The 25097-nt window shown below is 30.7% G+C and overlaps 1 protein-coding gene across 3 annotated transcripts in view; it reads left to right on the forward strand.

Moving 5' to 3' along the window:
- Positions 1–23068, forward strand: part of LOC111682076 (multiple C2 and transmembrane domain-containing protein) — a 31588-nt gene extending 8520 nt beyond the window's left edge. The window contains exons 2-13 of one of the 3 annotated variants that reach the window (XM_046954434.1): positions 9667–10277; positions 10370–10478; positions 10593–10735; positions 12250–12447; positions 19124–19275; positions 19343–19858; positions 19945–20125; positions 20186–20364; positions 20774–20893; positions 20948–21151; positions 21212–21419; positions 21479–23068. In XM_046954434.1, the coding sequence (XP_046810390.1) occupies positions 9667–10277; positions 10370–10478; positions 10593–10735; positions 12250–12447; positions 19124–19275; positions 19343–19858; positions 19945–20125; positions 20186–20364; positions 20774–20893; positions 20948–21151; positions 21212–21419; positions 21479–21559 (2702 nt within the window). In that variant the 3' untranslated portion in view covers positions 21560–23068. Of the gene's footprint in view, positions 1–9666; positions 10278–10369; positions 10479–10592; positions 10736–12249; positions 12448–18785; positions 19015–19123; positions 19276–19342; positions 19859–19944; positions 20126–20185; positions 20365–20773; positions 20894–20947; positions 21152–21211; positions 21420–21478 lie in introns of those variants that run through there. The other 2 variants (XM_046954435.1, XM_046954436.1) reach the window with 2 other exon arrangements.
- Positions 23069–25097: the final 2029 nt, after the last annotated feature.

Here is a 25097-nt window from a genome sequence, read left to right on the forward strand (position 1 = left end):
TAACAAACTAACAAACTAACAAACTAACAAACTAACAAACTAACAAACTAACAAACTAACAATCTAACAAACTAACAAACTAACAAACTAACAAACTAACAAACTAACTAACTAACTAATTAACTAACTAATTAACTAACTAACTAAATAACTAACTAACTAACTAACTAACTAACTAACTAACTAACTAACTAACTAACTAACTAACTAACTAACTAACTTACTTACTAACTAACTAACTAACTAACTAACTAACTAACTAACTAACTAACTTACTTACTAACTAACTAACTAACTAACTAACTAACTAACTAACTAACTAACTAACAAACTAACTAACTAGCTAGCTAACTAACTAACTAACTAACTAACTAACTAACTAACTAACTAACTAACTAACTAACTAACTAACTATTTATCTATCTATCTATCTATCTATCTATCTATCTATCTATCTATCTATCTATCTATCTATCTATCTATCTATCTATCTATCTATCTATCTATCTATCTATCTATCTATCTATCTATCTATCTATCTATCTATCTATCTATCTATCTATCTATCTATCTATCTATCTATCTCATTGCTTGCAATAAGTTTATTTGTTTTGGTTTTTGTTTATTTTTTTGTCTTTTTGCTTATGGGCTGTCAGTTATTTAAAGATTTCTTGTGTTAAGTCTAATGGAAAATCAAAAGTTTCTACTTTATTTCTTTTTTTTTTTTTTCTTTGAGAAGTTATATTCATGTCTCAAGTTTTTAAATGTCAAAGAAAATAAAGCTTTCTTTTACATACAAGGAAGACAGAAAATCTATTTATCTATCTATCTATCTATCTATCTATCTATCTATCTATCTATCTATCTATCTATCTATCTATCTATCTATCTATCTATGTATCTATCTATCTATCTATCTATCTATCTATCTATCTATCTATCTATCTATCTATCTATCTATCTACCTATCTAACTAACTAACTAACTATCTAACTAACTAACTAACTAACTAACTAACAAACTAACTAACTAACTAACTAACTAACTAACTAACTAACTACGTAATTAATTCATCAAGAGGTCAATTAAAAAAAAAGCGTTTTGCTTTTGAAAATTCAAAAAATTGTTCTTCCTATAAAAAAATAATTTTTTGAATGACATTTTTTGAAAATATATTTTTTTTTTAAACCCATCAGAGATATTACGATTTTGTCATTCTTTTTGTATTATAAGCGTTAAAGTAATTTTCTGAAATATTTCGATGTGTTACAATTGGAATGACAAAATCAATATACCCCCATCTTTTTTGATGGTGATGACTTTATGAGGATCGGTCTAATTATTGACTCTTACCCCCATGTAGGGCACCCTTCAGAAAATGGCTTTATTGCTTATTGCGAGCATAGCTATGAAATTCGACGTAAACAAGTTTTATTATACAAAAACAAAATCTATGTACGAAATTTTATGAGTATCGATTTATAATTTACCCGATAGATGGTCACTTAAATACGAGATTATAGGGTAATATTCCTCTTGCTGCATACGATTTGATTGTAGGTGTATGAGATCATTATAGCCGAAGAAAACAATCTTGTATAGAAATAATTACCTATGTTTTCTAAGGACTTTTTTTTTGGAAATTTCTCTTAAGAGGTTTTACTGGAAATAATTAAAAAAAATTCTTTAATAGAAAATGTTTACTCTTTTTAAAAAAAATATTTGAAATTTTCTTCTCTTTGTAAGATTTTTTCTAATTATTTGTGATATTAAAATGTCTACAAACAGTTTTGAAATATATTAAAAATTAAATATCTCTTTGCTGGACTTGGACTACTTTCATAACACATCTATTATATGTTGTTTTTTTGCTTAACCAACTATTTGTTGTTTCATATGTGGTCAATTGAGTTTGTATGTATTTTCATACATGTATTGTTTATTTGAAAAAGACTTTATGTGGGAGTAACACGTTTTAAAACATGTTGTGCCTGTAAGGAATAATATGTTTTATAATTTAATTTAAAAGTTGTTGTTGTTGTTGGGTATATGAAAACAATTTAAAATTAAAAAAAAAACAAATATTTTTCTAAAAACATTTAGATCAAGGTCAATCTTGAAGAGATTCAAGTGAAAGAATTAAAAGACAATTAGAAACAAGTAAGAAATTATAGTCCGGCGAGGCTGATTATAAAATACCCAAAACCTTTTACAAAAATAAAATGTGATTTGTTGAATAAAATTGTGGACATTTAAGTCAAATTTTGAAGAGGTCTTTTTATAGAAGTTTGGGTCAAATGAGACCCTATAATTGTAGAGTTCATGAGTGCCAGCGATGCAAGTATAGAACTTCGTTTTGCAGCTTTTGTCAAGATAGGCTTCATTCTACATGGACAGACAGACGGACAGATAGATGGACAGATAGACAGACGGACAGACAGACACACAGACAGACAGACACACAGACAGACAGACACACAGACAGACAGACAAGGAGACAGACACACATGTAGACATACAGACAGATAGACAAACGGACAGACAGACACACAGACAAACAGTTTGACATACAGACGGACATAGCTAAATCTATTCAGAAAATGATTCTGAGCCGATTGGAATACCTTAAGTTGGGTATATTATAGTGAGTTACAAACATCAGCAGAAACACACTGAAGTGATGTAGGGTATCAAAATACAAGATGTTTCTAACATGTTTAATGTTTAAAACAGCTTCTTGTGTGCCTATCAATTGTCGTATTCTTTAATCTTAGGTCTTATATTCTTTAGATATGTGAATCTACAGAAAGTGACTTTTTCAATATTTACTCTGAAATGATGTGGGGAATACTCCCCATAATTTACTCGTTAAATGGATATAACTAAAAAAGTTACAAATAAAATTAAAATACACAAAATTCAACACAAATTTGATATTAAAAAATGTTTTAAATTTAAAAAAGTTTACCCAGGTAATTAACACTAAAAAAAAAAGGTTTAATTATATACCCGCACTCTAACACTTGCACTTCAATAATTTAATTATTAATGAAAAACTCACGCACACAGCACATGTAACCGCACTAAGACATGGTTCACATTTGACAAATATTTGAGAAATTAGATATATATTTTTAAACCCTTATTCACAAACAAAGTTTTTGTTTTATAAACATTTTATAACATTGATTTTGTATGAAAATTTTGTTTTATAAACCTTTTATAAAGTAATTTTTATATAAATTTTGTTTGTGAATAAGGGCGTTAAAATATATTTGAATTCAAAAAACAAATTCCCATTTAAAATAAGTTAACAACTAAAATTTTTTTATGATTACACTTATTTTAACAAATATTTCATCAATATGCCTTTACTTTTAAAGTTTACAGGTATTTCTTTCTTATTAAAGCGTACTTTTTGTTTAACCATTTAAAATCGTGTAAAACACAGCAAATGGTTTTAATAAAATTATATCATAAACGTTATTGTCGTGTCTGTAGGAATGTGCGAGTAAAAAAATAATGAAATAATCATAAAACAGATAGATGATAATGCTTCTACTTATATGTGTATGTATATAAGTAGAACATCACGAATAAAAATGCATAAAAAGGAATCAAGTCAAGTGCTTTGAAATGGTGAAGGTCATAATGTGAATTTAACAGGAGCAAAAGTATAATTTTCTTTTAGCCTGAAATCATATGTGTGTCGTATGGCATACATACCCAACAAGAACTTGATAATGATTTGTACTTACATAACTACTTATTGTTCAATTACTACAACTTACCGTGTACATTACTTTTAAGTACTTTTATAATGATTTTTCAAATAGTCAATAACAATGTAAGTACTTTAACATAACTGAGAGCACAAAAGCCTTATATGGGGTCAAAAGAAAAGTATGTGCCAAATTTCATTAAATTTTTTTGAAAATTGTGACAAAGCTAAATCGAGTCGAAAAAGTGATTCTAAGCCGATTGGTATACTTTAAGACTCACAGTATGTAGACATTGGTGTTGTGAGTAAAAGAGCAAACTAACGAACAAGAAGTTCGTATTCGGCATAAGCAATTTTTTGTTTGTTTTTAGAAAAAAAAAAAACAAGTAATATTTCTATATTCGGCTGAGCCGAATCTTTTATACCCTTCACCAAGTATGTATAAAAAAACTGTTTTTATTTATTTTGTATCTCTGCACACATGTCACAAATAACATACACACAAACAAATATAAACTATAGCAGAAAGAAATATTAACCGTTAATTTTCAGAGGTTGTCTCGGATTTTTGCTCATATCTCCGTTATTTATAGACCGATTTTGCTGATTTTAAATAGCGATCTTCTCGAAAGCATGTCTAACTGAATTATTAAAGATTCGGATCTTGCCGATATCTGGGGTCCTCTAAAAACTGATTTCAACAAACAGACAGACGGTCATGGCTTAATCGGCACCGCTATCTATAAGGACCCAGAACATATATATACTTTATAGGGTCGGAAATATTATAGAAATTACAAACGGAATGACAAACTCATATATACCCTTCTCACGAAGGTAAAGGGTATAAAAAAAACAACTTATTTGTAAATACTTACTACTTATTAACTCTCAATGTAAGTTTTTGTTGGGTATTTCTTGAGAACATTTAAAATAACAGTGTTTGTGTGCATAATACATTAAGATCATAAACTGTGATTATATTTTATGTACCTTTTCGGTAATTTCTTAAAAATTCAAAAAAAATGTTTATGAAGATTTTACCCATCTTCTTTTTGAACTATGAGTGAGCTGACATAATCAGACAGAGAGTTCATTCGATTAGTACGGGCTAGGCGAAATAATGGACCGATTTTAACCATAGCGTTCGTCCTTGGAAGTAAAAGAAGAGTATGTGCCAATTTTGATCAAATTATCTTGAAAATTGCAAAAGACGGACCTAGCTAAATCGACTCAGAAAGAAATACTTAAAGGTAAATGTAGAACTAATATTTTTGGGTGTTTCAAACATCAGCACTAACGCACAGTGTTGTAGGGGGTATAATCACAAAAACAATACAAAACCTTGTACTTTTAGGGGGTACGTATGTGGAGCTTGATTTTTTAAACTTAACATGAAACTACTAAACTAAAACTTTCCAAATCCGATATTAAACTAAAAATCGGTACCAGATTAAACTAAGTAACTGACTTATAAACGAACTTAAGGTTTGAAAAACCGTTTTAATATCTATATTTCAAAATATTGAAGTGTTTGAGTTTCACAGCAAATACTTCCCGGATTCAACTTTCACAAAAACCTACTAAAGACTCGACACATAGAAATACTCCTAAGTTTCTATCTAGCACTAGAAATAGTACGCTAACCATTTACCTACCAGAGACCACACTTCATATAAAAGTTTCCAACTATATATCCGAACGATATCTTTTTATACCCTTCACCTTCGTGAGAAGGGTATATATAAGTTTGCCATTCCGTTTGTAATTTCTATAATATAATTTTCCATAAAGTATATATATTCTGGATCCTTATAGGTAGCGGTGTCGATTTAGTCATGTCCGTCTGTCTATGTGTATGTTAAAATCAGTTTTCAGAAGACCCCAAATATCTGCGAGATCCGAATTTTCAATAATTCTATTGGAAATACGATCGAATAGAACGCTATTTAAAATCAGTCTAATCGGTCCATAAATAACGAATATATGGGTAAGATACATTTTCGTTCTACAAAAGGTACTTTTTGAATTTTCTATAATATTGAACCTAGAAACATGAAATTAGCATGTAGGGGCTTGACTGGGTAAAAACCTATAAAGGGGGACTTTTTTGGTACTTTTTCGTTCTACAAAATGTACTTTTTGAATTTTCTATAATATTGAACCTAGAAACATGAAATTTGCATGTAGGGCCTTGACTAGGAAAGAACCTATAAAAAGGGCCTTTTTGGTACTTTTTCGTTCTACAAAAGGTACTTTTTGAATTTTCTATAATATTGAACTAAGAAACATGAAATTAAGTATATACAGCCAGGATTAGGCTAGAGCACATAAAAGGCGACTTTTTGGTACTTTTTCATTATACATAAGGTACTTTTTGAATTTTCTATAATATTGAACCAAGAAACATGAAATTTAGCTTGTAAGACCTTGACTAGGTAAGAACATATAAAAGGGGACTTTTTGGTACTTTTTCGTTCTACAAAAGGTACTTTTTGAATTTTCTATAATGTTGAACCAAGAAACATGAAATTTAGCATGTAAGACCTTGACTAGTTAAGAACCCATAAAAAGGAACTTTTTGGTACTTTTTCGTCCTACAAAAGGTACTTTTTGAATTTTCTATAATATTAAACCTAGAAACATGAAATTTAGCATGTAGGATCTTGACTAGGTGAGAACCTATTAAAAGGGACTTTTTGGTACTTTATCGTATTTTTTTTTTGCTGAGGTTTGCTTTATTATTCCGCTTAGCCACGATCAATGTTTCACAATTCCTGATAATTTCTGTATTGGGTATGCGATCCAACTGATGTATAAATTGTTCGTTATATATTATTACTGAATTTTAGTTTTTCAAAGATAAATCTTAAAAATTATGTATATTTTTAATGTTATTTTATTATTGCTTCATAAACATTTAAGTGTTTTATAAAGAAATATGTACATATATTGTCAGCACTTGAATTTGCAGTTTTTACAATGTAGTAACGACAAATGTATGTACATATTATCATGACATTTATGATAATTCATATGACAAATGTTCTTGCAAACAGAACATGTTTACATGGAAAATAAAATTATCAAAATAAAAATATTTATGTGAATAATTATAATGTAAAGGGTCCTCCTTTAAGGATGTACTGAAATGTATTAAGATGAGTTTCGCAAATTTTAGAAAAAAATTAATTTTGAAAATAAAGTTAACTTGAGGAAAAATAAATGTCACAGTTAACCTTTTTCTTACTATTTAAAAAATTATAAATATACATATTTTCGTAGAAGAACCTAAATAAACATTATTTAAATATATGCTAAAATATGTGATGAAAAATTAAGAAAAAATCGTATTTCTAAATTCTTTAAACATTTACAAAAAAGGTTAAAAGTTACACAAAACAATAGAAAATAATGAAAGTTTTTCTTATATTTTCTTTTGCATTTCATAAAATCTCTAGATATACATTTAAGATGAAATTATTTAATAAAGAAATTCCATTTGTTTACTTTGTAAATTTCTTTTGGAACAATTTAATTTGTTGTCATTGCTGTGTAATGGCAGACTTTAATTACACATGTCAAGAGCACCGTGGTAGAATGAATGTTCTTTTTGTATACTTTTACTTTTACTGCTACTGTCGCCGGTTATATTGTTTGTATTTTATGTCATATATTTAGCATGATAATAAATTTTTTTGCTCTTGTTGCTCTTTCGCTATAAAGGAAACAGTCAACGAGCAATTGCTTGCTGTGCACGTATCAAATATTTTGAGGATTGAAGTGGTTTTAAAAACGTTTCTTGTAATTTGAACTTAAATAAATATTTTGTAATTTGATCTCAAATGAAGTAATAAAATAAAAGGGATTTAAGTCTTTCAAGACTTACAAGTTACGTAGATCAATATATGTAAAGTTGATACAAAAAGAAACATATGATTCGGTAGAGAGATTTTTCTTAAATTTCAGCGCTATACTCATATTTTGAAGCAAGTAGTGAGCGTTAAAATCATTCTCTGAGGGGCACCTTATATATGGGTTTTGCTGTAAACAGATGTTTGCTAGTTAAACTATTTAAACTATCTAGCTTTTTCCATTCGGACTTTATCGTGATTGCAACAGAGAAGCAGACGGACGGACAGCTAGATCAATGGAAATAAAAAAGACCACGATCAGCATCAACAGACAAGCTGACGAAAGGACAGACATAGCTAGATCGGTGGGAATAAAAAGAACCACGATCAATATAAACAAAATGTCGAAGATATCAGTTATAAAGCGATCCGCAGACTAACTAACTAACTAACTAACTAACTAACTAACTAACTAACTAACTAACCAACTAACTAACCAACTAACTAACTAACTCACTAACTAACTAACTAACTAACTAACTAACTAACTAACTAACTAACTAACTAACTAACTAACTAACTAACAAACTAACAAACTAACAAACTAACAAACTAACAAACTAACAAACTAACAAACTAACAAACTAACTAACTAACTAACTAACTAACTTACTAATTAAATACTCCCGATATCGTTTTTTGCATCAGCACTTATGCACCGATATAAATCTATCTATATATATATAAAAGAGTAGCGTTACTGACTGACTGATTCATCATCGCACAGCCCAAGCGGCTGAACCTATAATCATGAAATTTTGACAGTTGATGTGTTTTTAGTTATGTGGAATAACTAAATAGGGATTTTTGGAATATTGTTCATTTACGGGTAAATAGGGGAAAAGCGGGTAAAGCAGGTTTTGTTAATTATCTTACACAATATTAGTGATGCAAGAAAAATTGTAAATGCACCTGTATCTACTCTTAAAATTAGCAGATGGGTGTCTGGTACTTTTTTGAAATTATTACTTTTTAGGGGTAAAAATGTGTAACAAATGTGATTTTGGTACCTTTTTTAATTCTTTATAACTTTTGAACTAATTAACATAATAGTTTATTTTTTAATATTTTGCTACATCTCCCAAAAATTATGAGATACCTGTTTCGTACTATCTTTTAAAAATTCAGTCCTTTTTGGGTGTAAAAGGACTATATTTATAGTACTTTTCTTAGTACATTAAGAAAAGTTTTTCGGTTTATTGAAATATTCCTATTAAATTACGACTCAAAAATATGTATTGTAAAAAAATTTTTGCATTTCACTGGGGAAAAAAGTACCAAAAAGGGGAAAAATGGAAATTTAATTTTATTCTAACTCATTGAGCCAATTTTTTTTTTAAATTTTACAAAAGTAGTTCATTAACTCACACAAAATAAGCTGTTGGTATACTATATAGGAATTTGAGTACTAAGGCCTGTATAGGATCAAATTCGAGTAAATTGTTTGGTACTTTTTGAAAGCACTATTTTTTTTGGAACAAATGAATGCAGATTTGATTGGTTTAAGTTTTATGTGTAATATATAGATTTAAATACGAAATATTTTGTAAACATAATTCTCGAAAAAGTATTCTTTATTAGTACTTTCCACTTAGGTAAAATTTATTCCACCTTTGGTAGTTTTTCTTTCTTTAATATGAAGTCAAAACACATAATTATTGAACACATACAAGGTCCTCATTGAAGAGAGAACTTTTTAGTACTTTTTATCTCATAAATGGTACTTTTTTAATTTTTAAAATATTCAACCTCGGTACATAAATTTTAACATACCTGGTCTTGACTGAATAATATTATGTAAGTGGGGACTACTTGGTACTTTTCTATTCTTCAAATGGTACATTTTAGATTCTTTATAATGTTTAACTGGAACACACGGTCCTTCTTTAATGAGAATTTATTGAGAGAGATTTTTGTACTTTTTCGTTTTTTCGATGGTACTTTTTGATATTTTTGCACAAACATTAAACCAAAAATGTTAAAATCTCCTTAATTATTAAACATTTTCAAACATATTCCTTTTTCTTACAGCTCGCATCCACTACAGCGACGAAGTTCTGCTAAGCGATGAATATCGTGCCGAATATCGACGACAAGAATTCGCCAGCAAAGAATCAATCAATATAACACCATCCGCCTCGCCACACGGTTCACCACAGTCTCGCCAAAGATTAGGACAGCATTTAAGTAAATCGGCTTCCGAACTGAATGGTCGTCAGGAATCACCACAGGTCTCACCAAAACGAGCTAAAAGTGCTGCAGCTCCGCATACGAGTGGTAGCTCTGGATCGGGTGTATTTCAAAAGACTCATGGCTTCTTTAATAATCTCAAACATCGTTGGGGTCGTGCTAAAAGTAAAGATCGTGTAGGCCGTAAATCCCCTAGTGATTTTCTCGAAGAAAGTACTGACTATGCAGCCGATTACAGTTCGGAGAGTAGTTCAGTTACTCAAAGTCCCAGACATCGTTCGAAAACTATAGGTGGTTCACCATTGGCTAAAGAATTTAAGGCCACTGCTAAAATGGCTCAAGTTATACAAAGATTTGGCGGCTCAATGGAGGGGCGTATAGATGAGGATCCTGAAAATGGTGCCATTGGCTCAGATTGTCAAGTGACCTCCATGCAATTGGAACAATTGCAGGTGTGTGTTTGAGCATAATATTGTTAATTAAAGATATAACAAAACAAGTGAATTTATTTAAATTTTTTCTTATTTTTTTCTTTGTGTGACAGGCTGATGAAATGCGCCGCAAAAAGGAGGCACAATTACGTCAATACGTCTTTTTTCAATTACGTGTTCATCTCAAGAGTGGCAGTGATTTAGTGGCCATGGACAAAAATGGTTCGTTAATAAAGTCTTACATTTATTTTTTTTTTTTTTTTGCTTTTTTACAAAAGAAACAGCTGATAATGAGAAAAATGTGTAAAAATTATTATTTGCATTTTATTTGTGTAGGTTTAAGTGATCCTTATGTTAAATTTAAAATGGGTGGCAGACTATTGCACAAATCACGTACAATACATCGAGATTTAAATCCTGTGTGGGATGAAGTATTTGTGGTGCCCATAGAAGATCCCTTTGAGCCAGTTGTAGTGAAGGTAAGTTGTGTCGTATTTAAGATTTTTCATTTATTTTCCAACAAAAGAATTGTAATTTGAAGAAAAATATTTAATATGATTTGGTCCACTTAATTATAAATTTTCTTTTCTTCTGCGTTCTTGAAAAAGAAAATAAAAATATTTGTTTGTGTTTTAAGGAGATTGGAAGGGGAGGAGGTAGTTTTCCTTTTTTTTGATAGAAACATTTTTCTCTTTTATTGCTTACAACAAGTAATTTGTTTTGTTATGTTGAAAAAAACTACAAATGTCCCACAATAGTAAACACTCAAATGAACATAATTAATGGCCAACAATAAATGTCTTTGATGTTAGCAATAAGTAGTTGTTGTTCATTTTGTCGTCTGTCCCAAGCTTAAAATGGGTAAAAGGTCAAATATTAGTTCATGTTAATAAGAGCGGTTATGTTAGGCAATGTTCACTTCCACTTTATGATATAACAGGAGGCCTTCAATATTAGTCAGTCTGTCTGTCTGTCTGTCTGTCTGTCTGTCTGTCTGTATGTCTGTATATATGCATGTATGTCTGTATGTCTGTATGTCTGTCTGTCTGTCTGTCTGTATGTATGTATGTATGTATGTATGTATGTATGTATGTATGTATGTATGTATGTATGTATGTATGTATGTATGTATGTATGTATGTATGTATGTATGTATGTATGTATGTATGTATGTATGTATGTATGTATGTCTGTCTGTATGTCTGTCTGTCTTTCTGTCTGTATATCTGCTTGTATGTCTGTCTGTATATCTGTATGTCTGTCTGTCTTTCTTAAACACAAATAATAAACATTGGTCTGGTAAATAATTTAATACAAACAAAGTTAAATAACAACAGTTTATGCTAAATCTTTATGCACATAAATATTTTCTGTAGATAGTAAAAAAAAACAAAAAGCCCAATAAATTCTTCACTATACCCTGCCAACTAAGTAACACCACCTTAGAACAGAGAGAAAACTTCAACATTTATATTCTTTATTCAGTTTATAAATGTCATTTTTCTTAAAACAATGTAGACAATGTCAATAGTCTAGTCTATAGTCTAGTCTATAGTCTAGTCTATAGTCTAGTCTATAGTCTAGTCTATAGTCTAGTCTATAGTCTAGTCTATAGTCTAGTCTATAGTCTAGTCTATAGTCTAGTCTATAGTCTAGTCTATAGTCTAGTCTATAGTCTAGTCTATAGTCTAGTCTATAGTCTAGTCTCTAATCTAGTCTATAGTCTAGTCTCTAATCTGGTCTATAGTCTATTCTTGAAAAGAAATGACTATAAAGAATTCTTTTATTCATATAACAGTTTATCCTATTTAATACTATTCTCTAAATAACAATTAAATTTTGAACAAAGCATATCATTATTTGACACCTTGTAACAAAACTCTGTTATATATAACTAATGAACTGCTTAAACAATCTCGATTGATTTACTTAATTATATAAATTGATTAATTAATTAATATCTTTTTTCACCCTTAACAATGTCCACGTATAGGTCTTTGATTACGATTGGGGTTTACAGGATGATTTCATGGGTTCAGCAAAAATAGATTTAACACAATTGGAATTGGGCAAAGCAGAGGATATTAATTTGCCATTGAATGATATCAATCATCCAGAACGACAAATGGGCGAAATATTAATTAACTTAACATTATGGCCACGTTCCCAAGAGGACAAGGAAATGGTAAGTGTAAGTTGACAACAACAATATAAATATTTATGTTTGTTTGTTTTATTGTTCTATGGATTTCCTTTCATTTCCTCAACTATGTAAATGAAATTTTCCATTGCACAGGGTCTTATTGTAGTCAAAAATTAAACTCAACTCAAGCATTTGAAGAGTAAATGACGGAAATTAATTTTTAGTTTGTATTAGTTGCAGGCTGTAACTTAGGTTATGTGCTGTGAATATTTAATGATTTTTGTCTAGTGAAAAGAAATGATTTATTGTGTTTTTGTCTTTGATTGTCATCATCAACATCATCGGCATCATCACTATGTTGGTGACATCAACATCTTTTGGTTTGAATTATAATTTATTTATTAAAGTACTCTCTCTTTTCAGTTTAATGTGACAATTTTTTGTTTAGCATAAATAATAAATATCTCATGCTTCTTTTTTTATTATATTTCTTCTTATATCATGCCCTACATAACTATAATAGGTAGGGTATTGGATATTGTTATTTGTAACACCCATCACTTTGTGAATCGATTTAGTTATATCCGTCCATCCGTCCTTGTGTCCGTGTGTCCATATAAAATTTTAGCGCACGCTACATATAGCAATTTTCAAGATAATTTGATCCAGGATGAAGCTCATATAGGGCAATAATCTAGTTTATAGTCTGGACAAGAGTCTAGACTATGGCTAAGGCTATAGTCTAGTATTTAGTCTGTGCTATATTTTGAACTATATACTATATAGTTTATGCTTAGTATGGATTAAAGGCTTGTCTATATTTAGGAATATAGTGTAGACTATAGTTTTGTATATAGTATGGGTTCTTGTCTATTCTATAATATAGATTATAATCTAATCTATATTTAGTAATATAGTCTATAGTATACTATGGCCTCTATACTATGCCCTGGTCTATAGTCTAATCCATAGTCTGGTATATAGTCTACAATAAAGTTCAAACTATAGTCATAGTCTGGGCTATAGTTGAACCTATAGTCTGAACAATGGTCTACCATATGATCTGGACCATAGATTAGTCTCTAGTCTAGACAATGTTATACATATAGGCTGGACTGTAAATAAGTCTGTAGTCTGCCAGACCAGTGCCACGGGTGGGAATCGAACACACCACCTTCGGTCTACCAGACTAGAGCACTAACCAATAAACTACCGGAGGCAGTCTAGGCTTTGATCTAAACTATAGTCTTGACTTTTCATAGTTTATAATGTGGACTTTGGTCTAAAAATAGTCTAGACTATATTTTAGTATATAGTCTAAACGATAGTCTATTATCTGAACTATTATCTGGTTTATAGTCTGAACTATAGTCCAGTTTATATGATATCAGGAATATAATCTAATCTAAACTATAATCTGAACAAAAGTTTATTCGATAGTCTGCACTTGTCTTGCCCCTACCAAAAGCCCCCAATTTAACTTGTTTTACTATAAATACTAAGTCACATTTTATTTTTGTAATAGGTGTAGGGTATTATATGGTCAGCCTCGCCCGACTATAATTTCTTATTTATACATATTTCTATCAGTGTTTCTTGGTGGGTGTATAGTATTCGACACAGCCGAATAAAACTTTCACTCTTAATATTTTTTCTTTTTTTGTTGCCGATATTTTCTTTTGTTAATCTCTTATCATATTTTATGGTTTTTGATTGTTTCATGAATGTGTGGGAATGTTTGTATATATGTATTAAATGTTTTGTTTTATATGATACATAATAATTGAGTTTAAATACCAGTCTGTCATCAATCTGTAAATAAAAAAATATTTATGTGTGATTTATTTAATCTTTTTGCAAATTGTTGGGAAAAATCAAAATATTTATTTTTAAATAAAGTCATTTTGTGCACCACAAGTTAGGAAGGGTATTATGTGTTTAAGATGAATTTTGTAACCTCTATAGTAATGTTTTAGTCTTCAAGTATTTTAATAAGCTTTAAATCACTTATGGACTTGATAAATAATTCATTTATGCGACCGGTAGTTTAATTAAAAATAGAAGTAATAAACTAATCTTAACCATTTTCAATAGGCTTTGTCCCTAGGACAATAGAAGACCATGTGCCAAATTTTATTGAATTATCTTGAAAATTGCAACCTGTAGTTTGATTACAATATTTGCATGAATAGACAGGCAGACAGACAGACACAGAGACAGACAGACAGACGACGGACGGACGGACAGATAGACAGACAGACAGACGGACGGACAGATGGGATCAGTTGTATGGGGGCTAGGTGGAATAATGGACTGATGTTAACAATAAATTTTGTAACCTCTATAGTAATGCTTTAGTCTTCAAGTATTTTAATAAGCTTTAAATCACTTATGGACTTGATTAATAATTCATCTATGCGACCGGTAGTTTAATTAAAAATAGAAGTAATAAACTAATATTAACCATTTTCAATAGGCTTTGTCCCTAGGACAATAGAAGACCATGTGCCAAATTTTATTGAATTATCTTGAAAATTGCGACCTGTAGTTTGATTACAAGATTTGCATGAATAGACAGGCAGACAGACAGACAGACAGACAGACAGACAGACAGACGACGGACAGACAGACAGACAGACAGACAGACAGACAGACAGGACGGACGGACGGACGGACAGATGGGATCAGTTGTATGGAGGCTAGGTGGAATAATGGACTGATGTTAACAATTTTTTTTTTTGGAAATCATGTGCCAAATATCATTGAGTTATCTTTAATATTGCGACCTGTACTTTGATTACAAGGTTTACATGGACAGGCAGACAGACGGACAGATGGATGAAGGACTCAGAATATGATTATAAACTGACTTATATACTTTAAGGTGAGTAAAGGACCAATATTATTGTGAGTTACAAACATCAGCACAAACCCAAAATACCCTCCCTTCTAAACTTAGCAAAAAAAGAACTTCAAAAGAAGCGAAAAAGAAGTAGAATTTACTCCATGAAAGTACTGAAAAAGAACTAGAGAAGTGATGATTTTAACACAGACTTGTCATAGGAGAGATGTTCTTTTTATTTGATTCCAACTTCACAACATCTGAAGTCATTCCTAGGAAGTAATTTGGATGTTATGTGAAGAAAAATAAATTACATGCATTTATCAATCAACTCCAAAATAAAATGGGTTTAATTATAAAATTAGATTCTTTTCGCATCTTTGGAAGTCAATAAATACCACTTCCACAAAAAGTAAACAAATTCACTTTGTGCTACTTTTGAAGTGGTGATAAATGTTCTTCTTTTGAAAGTACTTCGTTTTATTTTTGCTGGGAAGTAGTGTAGGGTATAAAAATACATTCTCTATTCGCCAATTACAGAATTCCCCATGATTCATTTAAATTCTTAAAAAAAAGGTTTTAATATAAAGTTCTCAATATTATTTCTCAATTAAATCTCATTAGATTAATTATAAAACCACAAGTCATGCCATTAATGAGGAAGGAAACCTTATACAAAAAAATGGTCAAATTATTCATACAACAATAATAATAACTATTAAAGAAAAATATAGAACAAATGAACGAAATCTAGTTAATAATATGTATTATTTAAGTTAATTATTATTTTTGTAATTAGTAAATGTAACTTACTAATTAACGCGTTATGAAAAATAAACAAGTTAAAACATGTTAACATTTATCAAGTTTTCAAAATTGAACAGTAACATTTTATCAGTTGTCAATTTTTGAATGCAATATAATAACTGTTATGTATACAATAACTGGTATTGTTGCCTATAACTTGAATTTATGCAAATAGAGAAAAAATTTGTAATTATTACAAAATATACAGGAAATATACTCACACGTTTATGACTCACTTTTATTCAAAACACTTAATATACATTTTAAATGGCTCAATTGGGAAGTATAGCTTTCGAACCTACATACATACATAGTTTTTTCAAAGCCAATTCATGTTTACGTATACGTATACTCATAAAGTATACTTTGGAGTCATACAATTACATTACTGAGATGTCAAATATGGATACGATAATTTGATAAGCAATTAAGCACATTGTCGAGATAACGCAAAGGAATCCCGAATACTGCACAGCCACATTATCAATACGATTTATGTTGAGACTGCAATAGAACCAATAGACTAATGCCAAATTAAGTCTGTTTCATGTCATCGCAACACTTGCTCAAGTCTAATCTTTGTGTCACAGTACTGCCGTTGTAGATTGACGGGAAATTTTCAGATTAAATCTGAAATCCTCCTCTGCTGGAAGATTTACAGTGACATTGAGATAGCAAATATGGATTCGATAAGCAATTAAGCGAATTGTTGAGATCATGCTAATATTCATAGATTTTTTTCAACATATTCTCTTAAGGCAGCAGAACCGAGAGCCTAATACCGAAGACTGTAACATAGCTCTCAAACAACCAACCCCTACAGTCTGTTGCGACTCCACCAATAACCAGAGAGAGAGTGAAGGCTACATATCTCAAATTAGTGAAATGAAAACCAGAATGAGAATTTTGATTAGATCTTGAATCAAATCACTACTCCAGTTCCAGGGCTCGGCAAACCTAAAGTATTAGTATCTATACCAAAGATTTCTAAGGACTGTATTTGAAAATAATATATAACATTAATTTAACATAATATTAATTTAATTTTAAATCATTTTCGATATAGAGGTCGGTATAGCGAGTCATATTATATTAAAACTTTTCTCAAAGCTTCAGATAGCTTATATTGATAGTAAAGGAATGAGTTTTCAATCTAGTGCCATAGAAAACAGATGGTCCGACAGGCCCGATAGTTGCCTAGATGTATTTCTTCGAATTTGATGTATATATGTAAATCTTCCTTTCAAACTAACTAACTAATTTGATTCAAAATAATTTTCAATATCGAAGTCGGTATATATATCGAAACATGTTATAAATACTTTTCTAAAAGCTCCACTTCGAGAAACATTTTATTGAAAAATCTTTCATTGAAAAAAAAAAACCGAAAACTTAAGGTGAATTAAACGTGTTACTTATACATGGCGACTTATTCCGAAGTTTCAGAAAATCTTACTTATTAGTAAGACTATAATTAATAATAGGTCCGTTATTATCTACATAATAAGCATTTAATAAATCTTTTATAAGGCCTCTCTCAAAAAGTGGTCCTAGCGATTCTTGTAGATGTAATTATATTGAACTGAACGCAGTCTGGAGCAATTTCTTGAATACAATATTGTTAAACTTAATCATTAGCTTTTCAGTTTAATTTATGAATATTTATTTCGACTGCGTTCGATCTTACTTGAGCATCTAGTTCAATATATTTTTATACCCTACAACACTTTAGTGGGGAGGGTATAGTGGGTTTGTACTGATGTTTGTCACATACAAAAATATTCGTTTTATATCCATCTTAAAGTATACCATTAGGCTTAGAATCATTTTCTGAGTCGATTTAGCTATGTCCGTCCGTCCATGTAAATCTTGTTATCAAACTACAGGTCACAATTTTGAAGATATTTCAAGGAAATTTGGTACATGATTTTCTATTGCCCCAGGGACAAAGTCTATTAAAAATGGTTAAGATCGGTCCTAGCCTAGCACCCATAAAATTGAACCCTTGAATAGTGCTCGTAAACTTTGTAATCAAAGATTGTAGATCATTCAATGAAATTTGGCCCATGAGCTTCTATGGTATCGGAGACAAAATCTATTGAAAATGGTTAACATCGGTCCATTGTTTTACCAACCCGACGAATAGGGCTTTTAAGTTCATAATTATGTTTAATTTACTTGTATCTCGACAAAAAAAAACTGCAAAACCAAGTTCTATACTAGCCTTAATGACTCTCATGAACTTTATAATTATAGGGCCTCATTTGACCCTAGCCCCTATAAAAATCCCCCTTCAAAAGTTAACTTAAATGTCCACAATTTTATTCAATAATAAATTACTTAAGTATATCTGAGGCAAAGTACAATTCAACTTAAATGCTTTATTATGAAAACTAAATTACATTTTATTCGAATACAAGTGTACGGTATTATAAGGCCGGCCTCGCCCAACTATAACTTCTTACTTGTTATAAAAAAAAATAAATATATAATTTTGAAATGAAACAATGACTGCAGACGTCTAAGATAATTACACAAAACAATGTTAATTTTACTGCAAAAAAACACATTACACTCTCAATTACTCATTAGAGTGAAGGTAGAGAGAGAGAGTCAATATTGTATCTACAACACGCATACTTTCCCCCATACACTTAATTATTGTGTAAATGTAGAGAGTATTTGTTTTTAAATTTTAACTTAAAATTGTAAAGATCTAAAACAAGCTTTAGTACTTGATTTGTTGTGTGAGCATGACAAGTGGTCCGGAACGAGTGATCGTATGCACTTGTTAACGGAATTTTTAAACCCAGTCCAATAGTCAGTAGCTAAAACACAACATGAAATATACATTAAATGTAAATGGTAGCAAATTAGTAGCGGCTCAATCGTTAATGAAACGTTTTCGTGCCAAACGTCAGTGCTGGAAAAAACTCATCGAAGAAGAGGTCACGGAGTGGTGTGAGGTTAAAAATAATAAATTTAAATTTATAAAATAGATAATTATAAAACATAAGTATTTCTAACTTTAAATGATTCATTGTTTATTTTTTTTTTTGTTTAATATAATTTTAGCATTTCCAACGTAATTCCAAATTGGCTGAATCATCGAAACGTTTAAAGTCTCAAATCTGGAGTTCAGTGGTTACAATTTTATTAGTTAAATCCAAAGGTTTACCTTTGGGTGAAGATGGCAATAAACTCAATGATATTCATATCAAATTTAGGTGAGATCTAGACAAACTTATTTATCTTACAGAATTTATTAAAATTTTGTTTTAAATTTACTTTTAGACTGGGCAATGAAAAATACAAAAGTAAATCCTCTTGGACCGAACGCTGGCTAGAGCAATTCGATTTACATCTTTTCGATGAAGATCAAAATTTAGAGATTTCTCTATGGAATCGTAATACTTTATATGGCAAGGCTACCATTGATCTCAGTGTTTTTCAGCGTGAAACTACACATGGTATTTGGAAACCCTTTGAAGACTGTCCCGGTGAAGTGTTTCTTATGTTGACCATAAGTGGCACTACCGCTTTAGAAACTATAAGTGATTTGAAAGCATTCAAAGAAGATCCTCGTGAACTGCAGGTGTTACATAATCGTTATCGTTGGCATCGTTGTTTTCAAAATTTACGTGATGTTGGTCATTTAACGGTGAAAGTTTTCGGTGCTCAAGGTTTGGCTGCAGCGGATATTGGAGGCAAATCTGATCCATTTTGTGTGCTAGAGTTAGGCAATGCTAGACTGCAGACACAAACGGAATATAAGACTTTAACGCCTACATGGAATAAAATATTTACTTTGTAAGTTCTAGGCGGGGAAATATCACTTCGTTATCATTACCCCTATATTATATATTTTTTTGACTCTAAATCTTTTTCTCTCACAGCAACGTCAAAGACATAACCCAGGTATTAGAAATAACTGTTTACGACGAAGATCGGGACCATAGAGTAGAATTTTTGGGTAAACTTGTTATACCCCTGTTGCGTATTAAAAATGGTGTCAAGCGGTGGTATACATTAAAAGACAAAAATCTGTGCAGTCGGGCCAAAGGCATGTCACCGCAGGTTTGCATTTATTTAAACAATATATTGAATATACAAATTCAAAAATTAGTTACCTTTTAGATTTTATTAGAAATGAATGTGGTGTGGAATGAAATACGGGCCATCTGTAGAGTACTACAGCCGAAAGAGGAGAAATTAATACAACAGGAGGCAAAATTTAAAAGACAACTATTCCTTCGCAATGTCAATAGACTGAAAGATATAATAATGAATATTTTCGATGCTGCTAGATATATACAGTAAGTTGAATTATATTTTATATTAATTTTTAACTAATAGTTCAGTTCAATTCTAGTTCAGTTTTAGATCAGTTCTTGATCAGTTCTAGTTCAGTTCTAGTTCAGTTCTAGTTCAGTTCTAGTTCAGTTCTAGTTCAGTTCTAGTTCAGTTCTAGTTCAGTTCTAGTTCAGTTCTAGTTCATTTCTAGTTCATTTCTAGTTCAGTTCCAGTTCAGTTCTAGTTCGGTTCTAGTTCAGTTCTAGTTCAGTTCTAGTTCAGTTCTATTTTAGTTCTAGTTCAGTTCTAGTTCAGTTCTAGTTCAGTTCTAGTTCAGTTCCAGTTGAGTTCTAATTCAGTTCTAGTTCGGTCCATAAGTTTATCGTTGTAATAGATTTTGAAAAATGAATCCAAAATTACTTTTTTCAATAGATCTTGTTTTGAATGGGAAAATCCCTTAAGATCGGCCATAGCTTTTACTTTATGGGTGCTAGCGTGTATATATGGTAATCTGGAAACAATACCTTTAGTATTGTTGCTAATCATACTCAAGTAAGTTGATAACATTATCTATAAAATATAAACTATATAGTAAAATCGTTATAGAAAATGGCTAATACGAATGATAACGGGACAGTCGGATACTGGAGGTGGTAATTATGATTATGACTACGATGAAGACGACGAAGATGATAAGGAAAAGGAAGAGAAAAAATCGATTAAAGAGCGTTTACAAGCCATACAAGAAGTATCACAGACTGTGCAAAATACCATAGGTTATTTGGCCTCATTAGGAGAGAGTACTAAGAAGTAAGTTATGGAGAAAGAAAAATCGCCATAGAAATTTATTAATATGTTTTATGATTTTAGTACTTTTAATTTTTCCGTCCCCGAATTGACCTGGCTGGCAGTAGTTTTACTAGTTGGTGCCATAGTAGTCTTACATTTTATACCCATACGTTTCCTATTATTATTTTGGGGCATTATGAAATTTACCCGAAGAATACTGAGACCAAATACTATACCCAATAATGAGTTGTTGGACTTTTTATCGAGGATACCAGATGATGAGGAAATTGTGAGTTTATTGATTAAAAGAATTCAAATAATAATAATTATATTAATTTGTAACTACAGAACCAATATCGTGAACTACCACCCACTACAGCTGCTGAGGCTGCTCGAAATAATCCCAAAAAGAAATTCAAAGCATCATAGTCCATAGCGAGTACGGATGAGGCTGATATAATTATGGATTTGTATGGGGCTCGTGAGACATCGACATCGAGCAAATCAATGGCCGTTTTGCCGCAACATGTTGTCAATATATCGCAACGCTCGATGCGTAATGTTTCGAACATGTTTAAGGCCGGCACTGATAATATACGCATGACGACCGCATTTAAGAAAATGAAACAAAAGTACGCATAAATCCAATACATGACAAAATAGTAGTAAATTTAGGAATAATTAAAAATTTTTCTATATTTTTTTTCTTAAGTATTTCGTATGTTTTTTTTACAAACGTTTTGGTGTTAAAACAAAATTGATAAAGTCTTAGTAATAGTTATAAAATATAATAATTCTTTTTTTAACTTAAAATACCGGCAAAAAATTCTCCGTAAAAGCATAATAATGTAAACTCATTTGTCCAATTCACAATCGATGTCGTATCGTTGTAGCGTTGTAAGTTATAAAAAAATTTTCAAATAACATTTTGTCAAACAAAAACAAATCAAAAATTACGACATACTACGATACAACCGTAAAACACCGATTCTGAATTGGACAATTATACTTTCGAATTAGAACTGAACACATTAAAACAAACTCCATTAGTTCTGAAATTAATGACATAATTTTCACCATTATCGATTTTAGAATTAGTTTTTTGATTTTTATTTCCCTTTTGAAATTGTGAAAAATTTTCAAATAGGTCCACGTAGTGTAAAAGGCGAATTTTTGATAAAATAGTTTAGTCGAATTTTTGATAAAATAGAAAACATATCTCTATAATGAAAGTCTTAAATCACAAGAGTTATAGGATAGCTAAGTCCACTCAGATTGAAAAATGGCTTAGAACTAACATTATAATAAGACACAAGAGCATCACGAATGTTCTCTTTGTAAGCGTCAATATAATGTCCTATTTGTAAGCGAGAGCTCAGACAGTAACCACCTTATTGTCTCTTAGTAATCTAGAAAGTAGACACTTTAAAAAAAGGCAAAGTTCTTTAGCATGCATTGATTAGCTTCTTCTCTATTTTGAATCTATGTAGTAACGAATCATTTTCTCCTAGGAAAAGTACAAGTTAGAATAACTAGTCAACTGGGTAGTCGTTTACTAGGGGTGACCCTTAGTAAAGGTTTAATGTATAAATAGTTCAAGACTGTCCCCCCGCTCTGCTGGAAATTTATGATCGATCATATTTACTACTAATAGGTTTTTTTTTCGCCACGAATGTCCTCTTTGTAAATGTCATTATAATGACCTACTTGTTAGCGAGATCGAAGACAGTCGCCTCCTTATTGTCCCTAAGTAATTCGGAAAGTAGACACTTTAAAAAGAAAAAGTTCTTTGGCATTCATTGACATGCTTTTTTCTCTCTGTTTAATCTGTAGATTAGTGAATAATTTTCTCCTAAGAAAACTACAAGTTAGAATAACTTGTCAACTGGGTAGTCGTTTACTAGGGGTTACTCTTAGTGAAGGTTTAAAATATAGTTCCTGAACTGCTGGAAACTTATGATCGATTATATTTACTACTGATTGGTTTTTCGTCACGAATGACCTCTTTGTAAACGTCAATATAATGTCCTATTTGTAAGCGCAGATATTCACCACCTTGTTGTCCCTAAGTAATGCGCAAAGTAGTTAGTCGCAAAAAATGCGAACAAAAAAGCGATCTTATATCAAATTATATTGCCAGAATAAGATCTTTATTTAAAAAAAGTGAATTTCTGAAACGAAGTAACTTGTACGATAAATCGCATATTAAAACGATTCAGTAGAAATTAAACGAATTTTGTAGATAAAATCTTTTTATCGGAAGGTTCGCACCAACTTTGAGTTAATGCTAGTCTATGAACATATTTGTAAAATGGTATATGAGCAAGTCTGTGGACTTGTCTTAGTTGTTAGCTAGACTTTAGTCAATGAATAACTATACTGAAAAGCCTATATCAATAAATAAGTATATAGTCCAGTAGATTTACGATTTACATACATATATATGTATGTATCCTTAAGACAAGTCTATTAACAATTCTGTGAACTGGTCTTTAAACTGGTCTATTGATTGGTCTATTTATTAGTCACCTGCCATCTTGGCAAATTTTACGGTGACTTTTTTCAAACACTGTCTGAGCTGTTATGACTCCTTAACACCGCCTCATTTTAATTCTTACACGCAGTTGGCAACTTATACATGTACTTTGCCTCAAGTACTTAAGCTATCTAATCTGAGAACATTGTTGACTCGAGTCGGCAACAGCACCTAGAGACGTAACCAGTAGATCGTTGTACGAATCTATCAAATAAGTCGAAAACTTTGATCTAACTCACAGACAACAAACTGTGGCCAATCTGGTATAAATTACGTTTCATTCAACCCAGCACCCTTTTCATTCATCCGATACACTCAAAGAGAACAACATCCCATACACTAAATTTAGGTATATGGGCTGGTAAGACCTTGTATATGCCTAACCTCTTATATACAAACTGTGGTATGACGACATTTAATCTGTTCATTATATACTTACATTTAAAACCAACTCATATTCAATACTTAGTCACTTCTCTGTATGGCAACGGTGCATCAGTCATAAAACCGTGCATCAGTCATAAAACCGTAACTCACTATTCCCGCGAGTTTGGGTTAAAATTACGGCCACTACGTAGATCCCGAAGAAACTTGAAGCAACTTACCAGCCAGGACAAGTCCTGCGTCTATCTGACCACCCGTAGCACCAGATCTCCTGACGGGTATTATAAACATCATCAGTTTATAATCCCCGCCAAACTAAAGGTATTGGAAGCATCTCTTTACACCAAGATGAGGGTCTTTTATTGACGAAAAATGCCCCGGGAGGGCTGTCGATGTAGTTATTAGACTTATCTTGAAACTAGTCCAAGTTTAATCTACCGATTTAGTATATGGACTTACCCAGCATTTTGGATATTATCATGTCTACCTTATAGAGAATTTTGAGCTTTCCATCTCTGCACTCTACACTTTACAAGAACAGATTAACAAATCTGAATTTAATGCCATTTAATTTCTCATAGATTTATAACGGTCTCCACCTTAAAGTAGAATTATTTCTGAAAATTCTTAAAATATATAAACACTTTAGTTAAATAATGGTTATTTTAATATTTATAAAAAAAATAAACTACAGTACATGCTACAGTTTAGTTAATATATTTATATTCTACCCTCCGAACTAAGTCAATCTAATACCAATAAAAAAAAATAACAAAATATATTTTGAATTTTTTGCTGGATTCTAAAACTAATCAAAATAGTAACTTTAAACTAAACTCTACTTAAACTGAGATTAAATTTAAACTGCTGTTATAAAATTGTAGAAAATCTTAAACGAAATTTAAAAGACCCAAACTTAAAAACTGTTTATAAAGAGAATAATTTTATGATTTTAATCTGTTAATATATTTAAAAAAATTAATTTCTTTTTAATTAAAAGTAGCCTTTAGTAATTTAGAAAAAATTAAAAAAAATCTCCTAATTGCC

This window comes from Lucilia cuprina, chromosome 6, assembly GCF_022045245.1.
Source record: "Lucilia cuprina isolate Lc7/37 chromosome 6, ASM2204524v1, whole genome shotgun sequence".
Classification (NCBI taxonomy): Eukaryota; Metazoa; Arthropoda; class Insecta; order Diptera; family Calliphoridae; genus Lucilia; species Lucilia cuprina.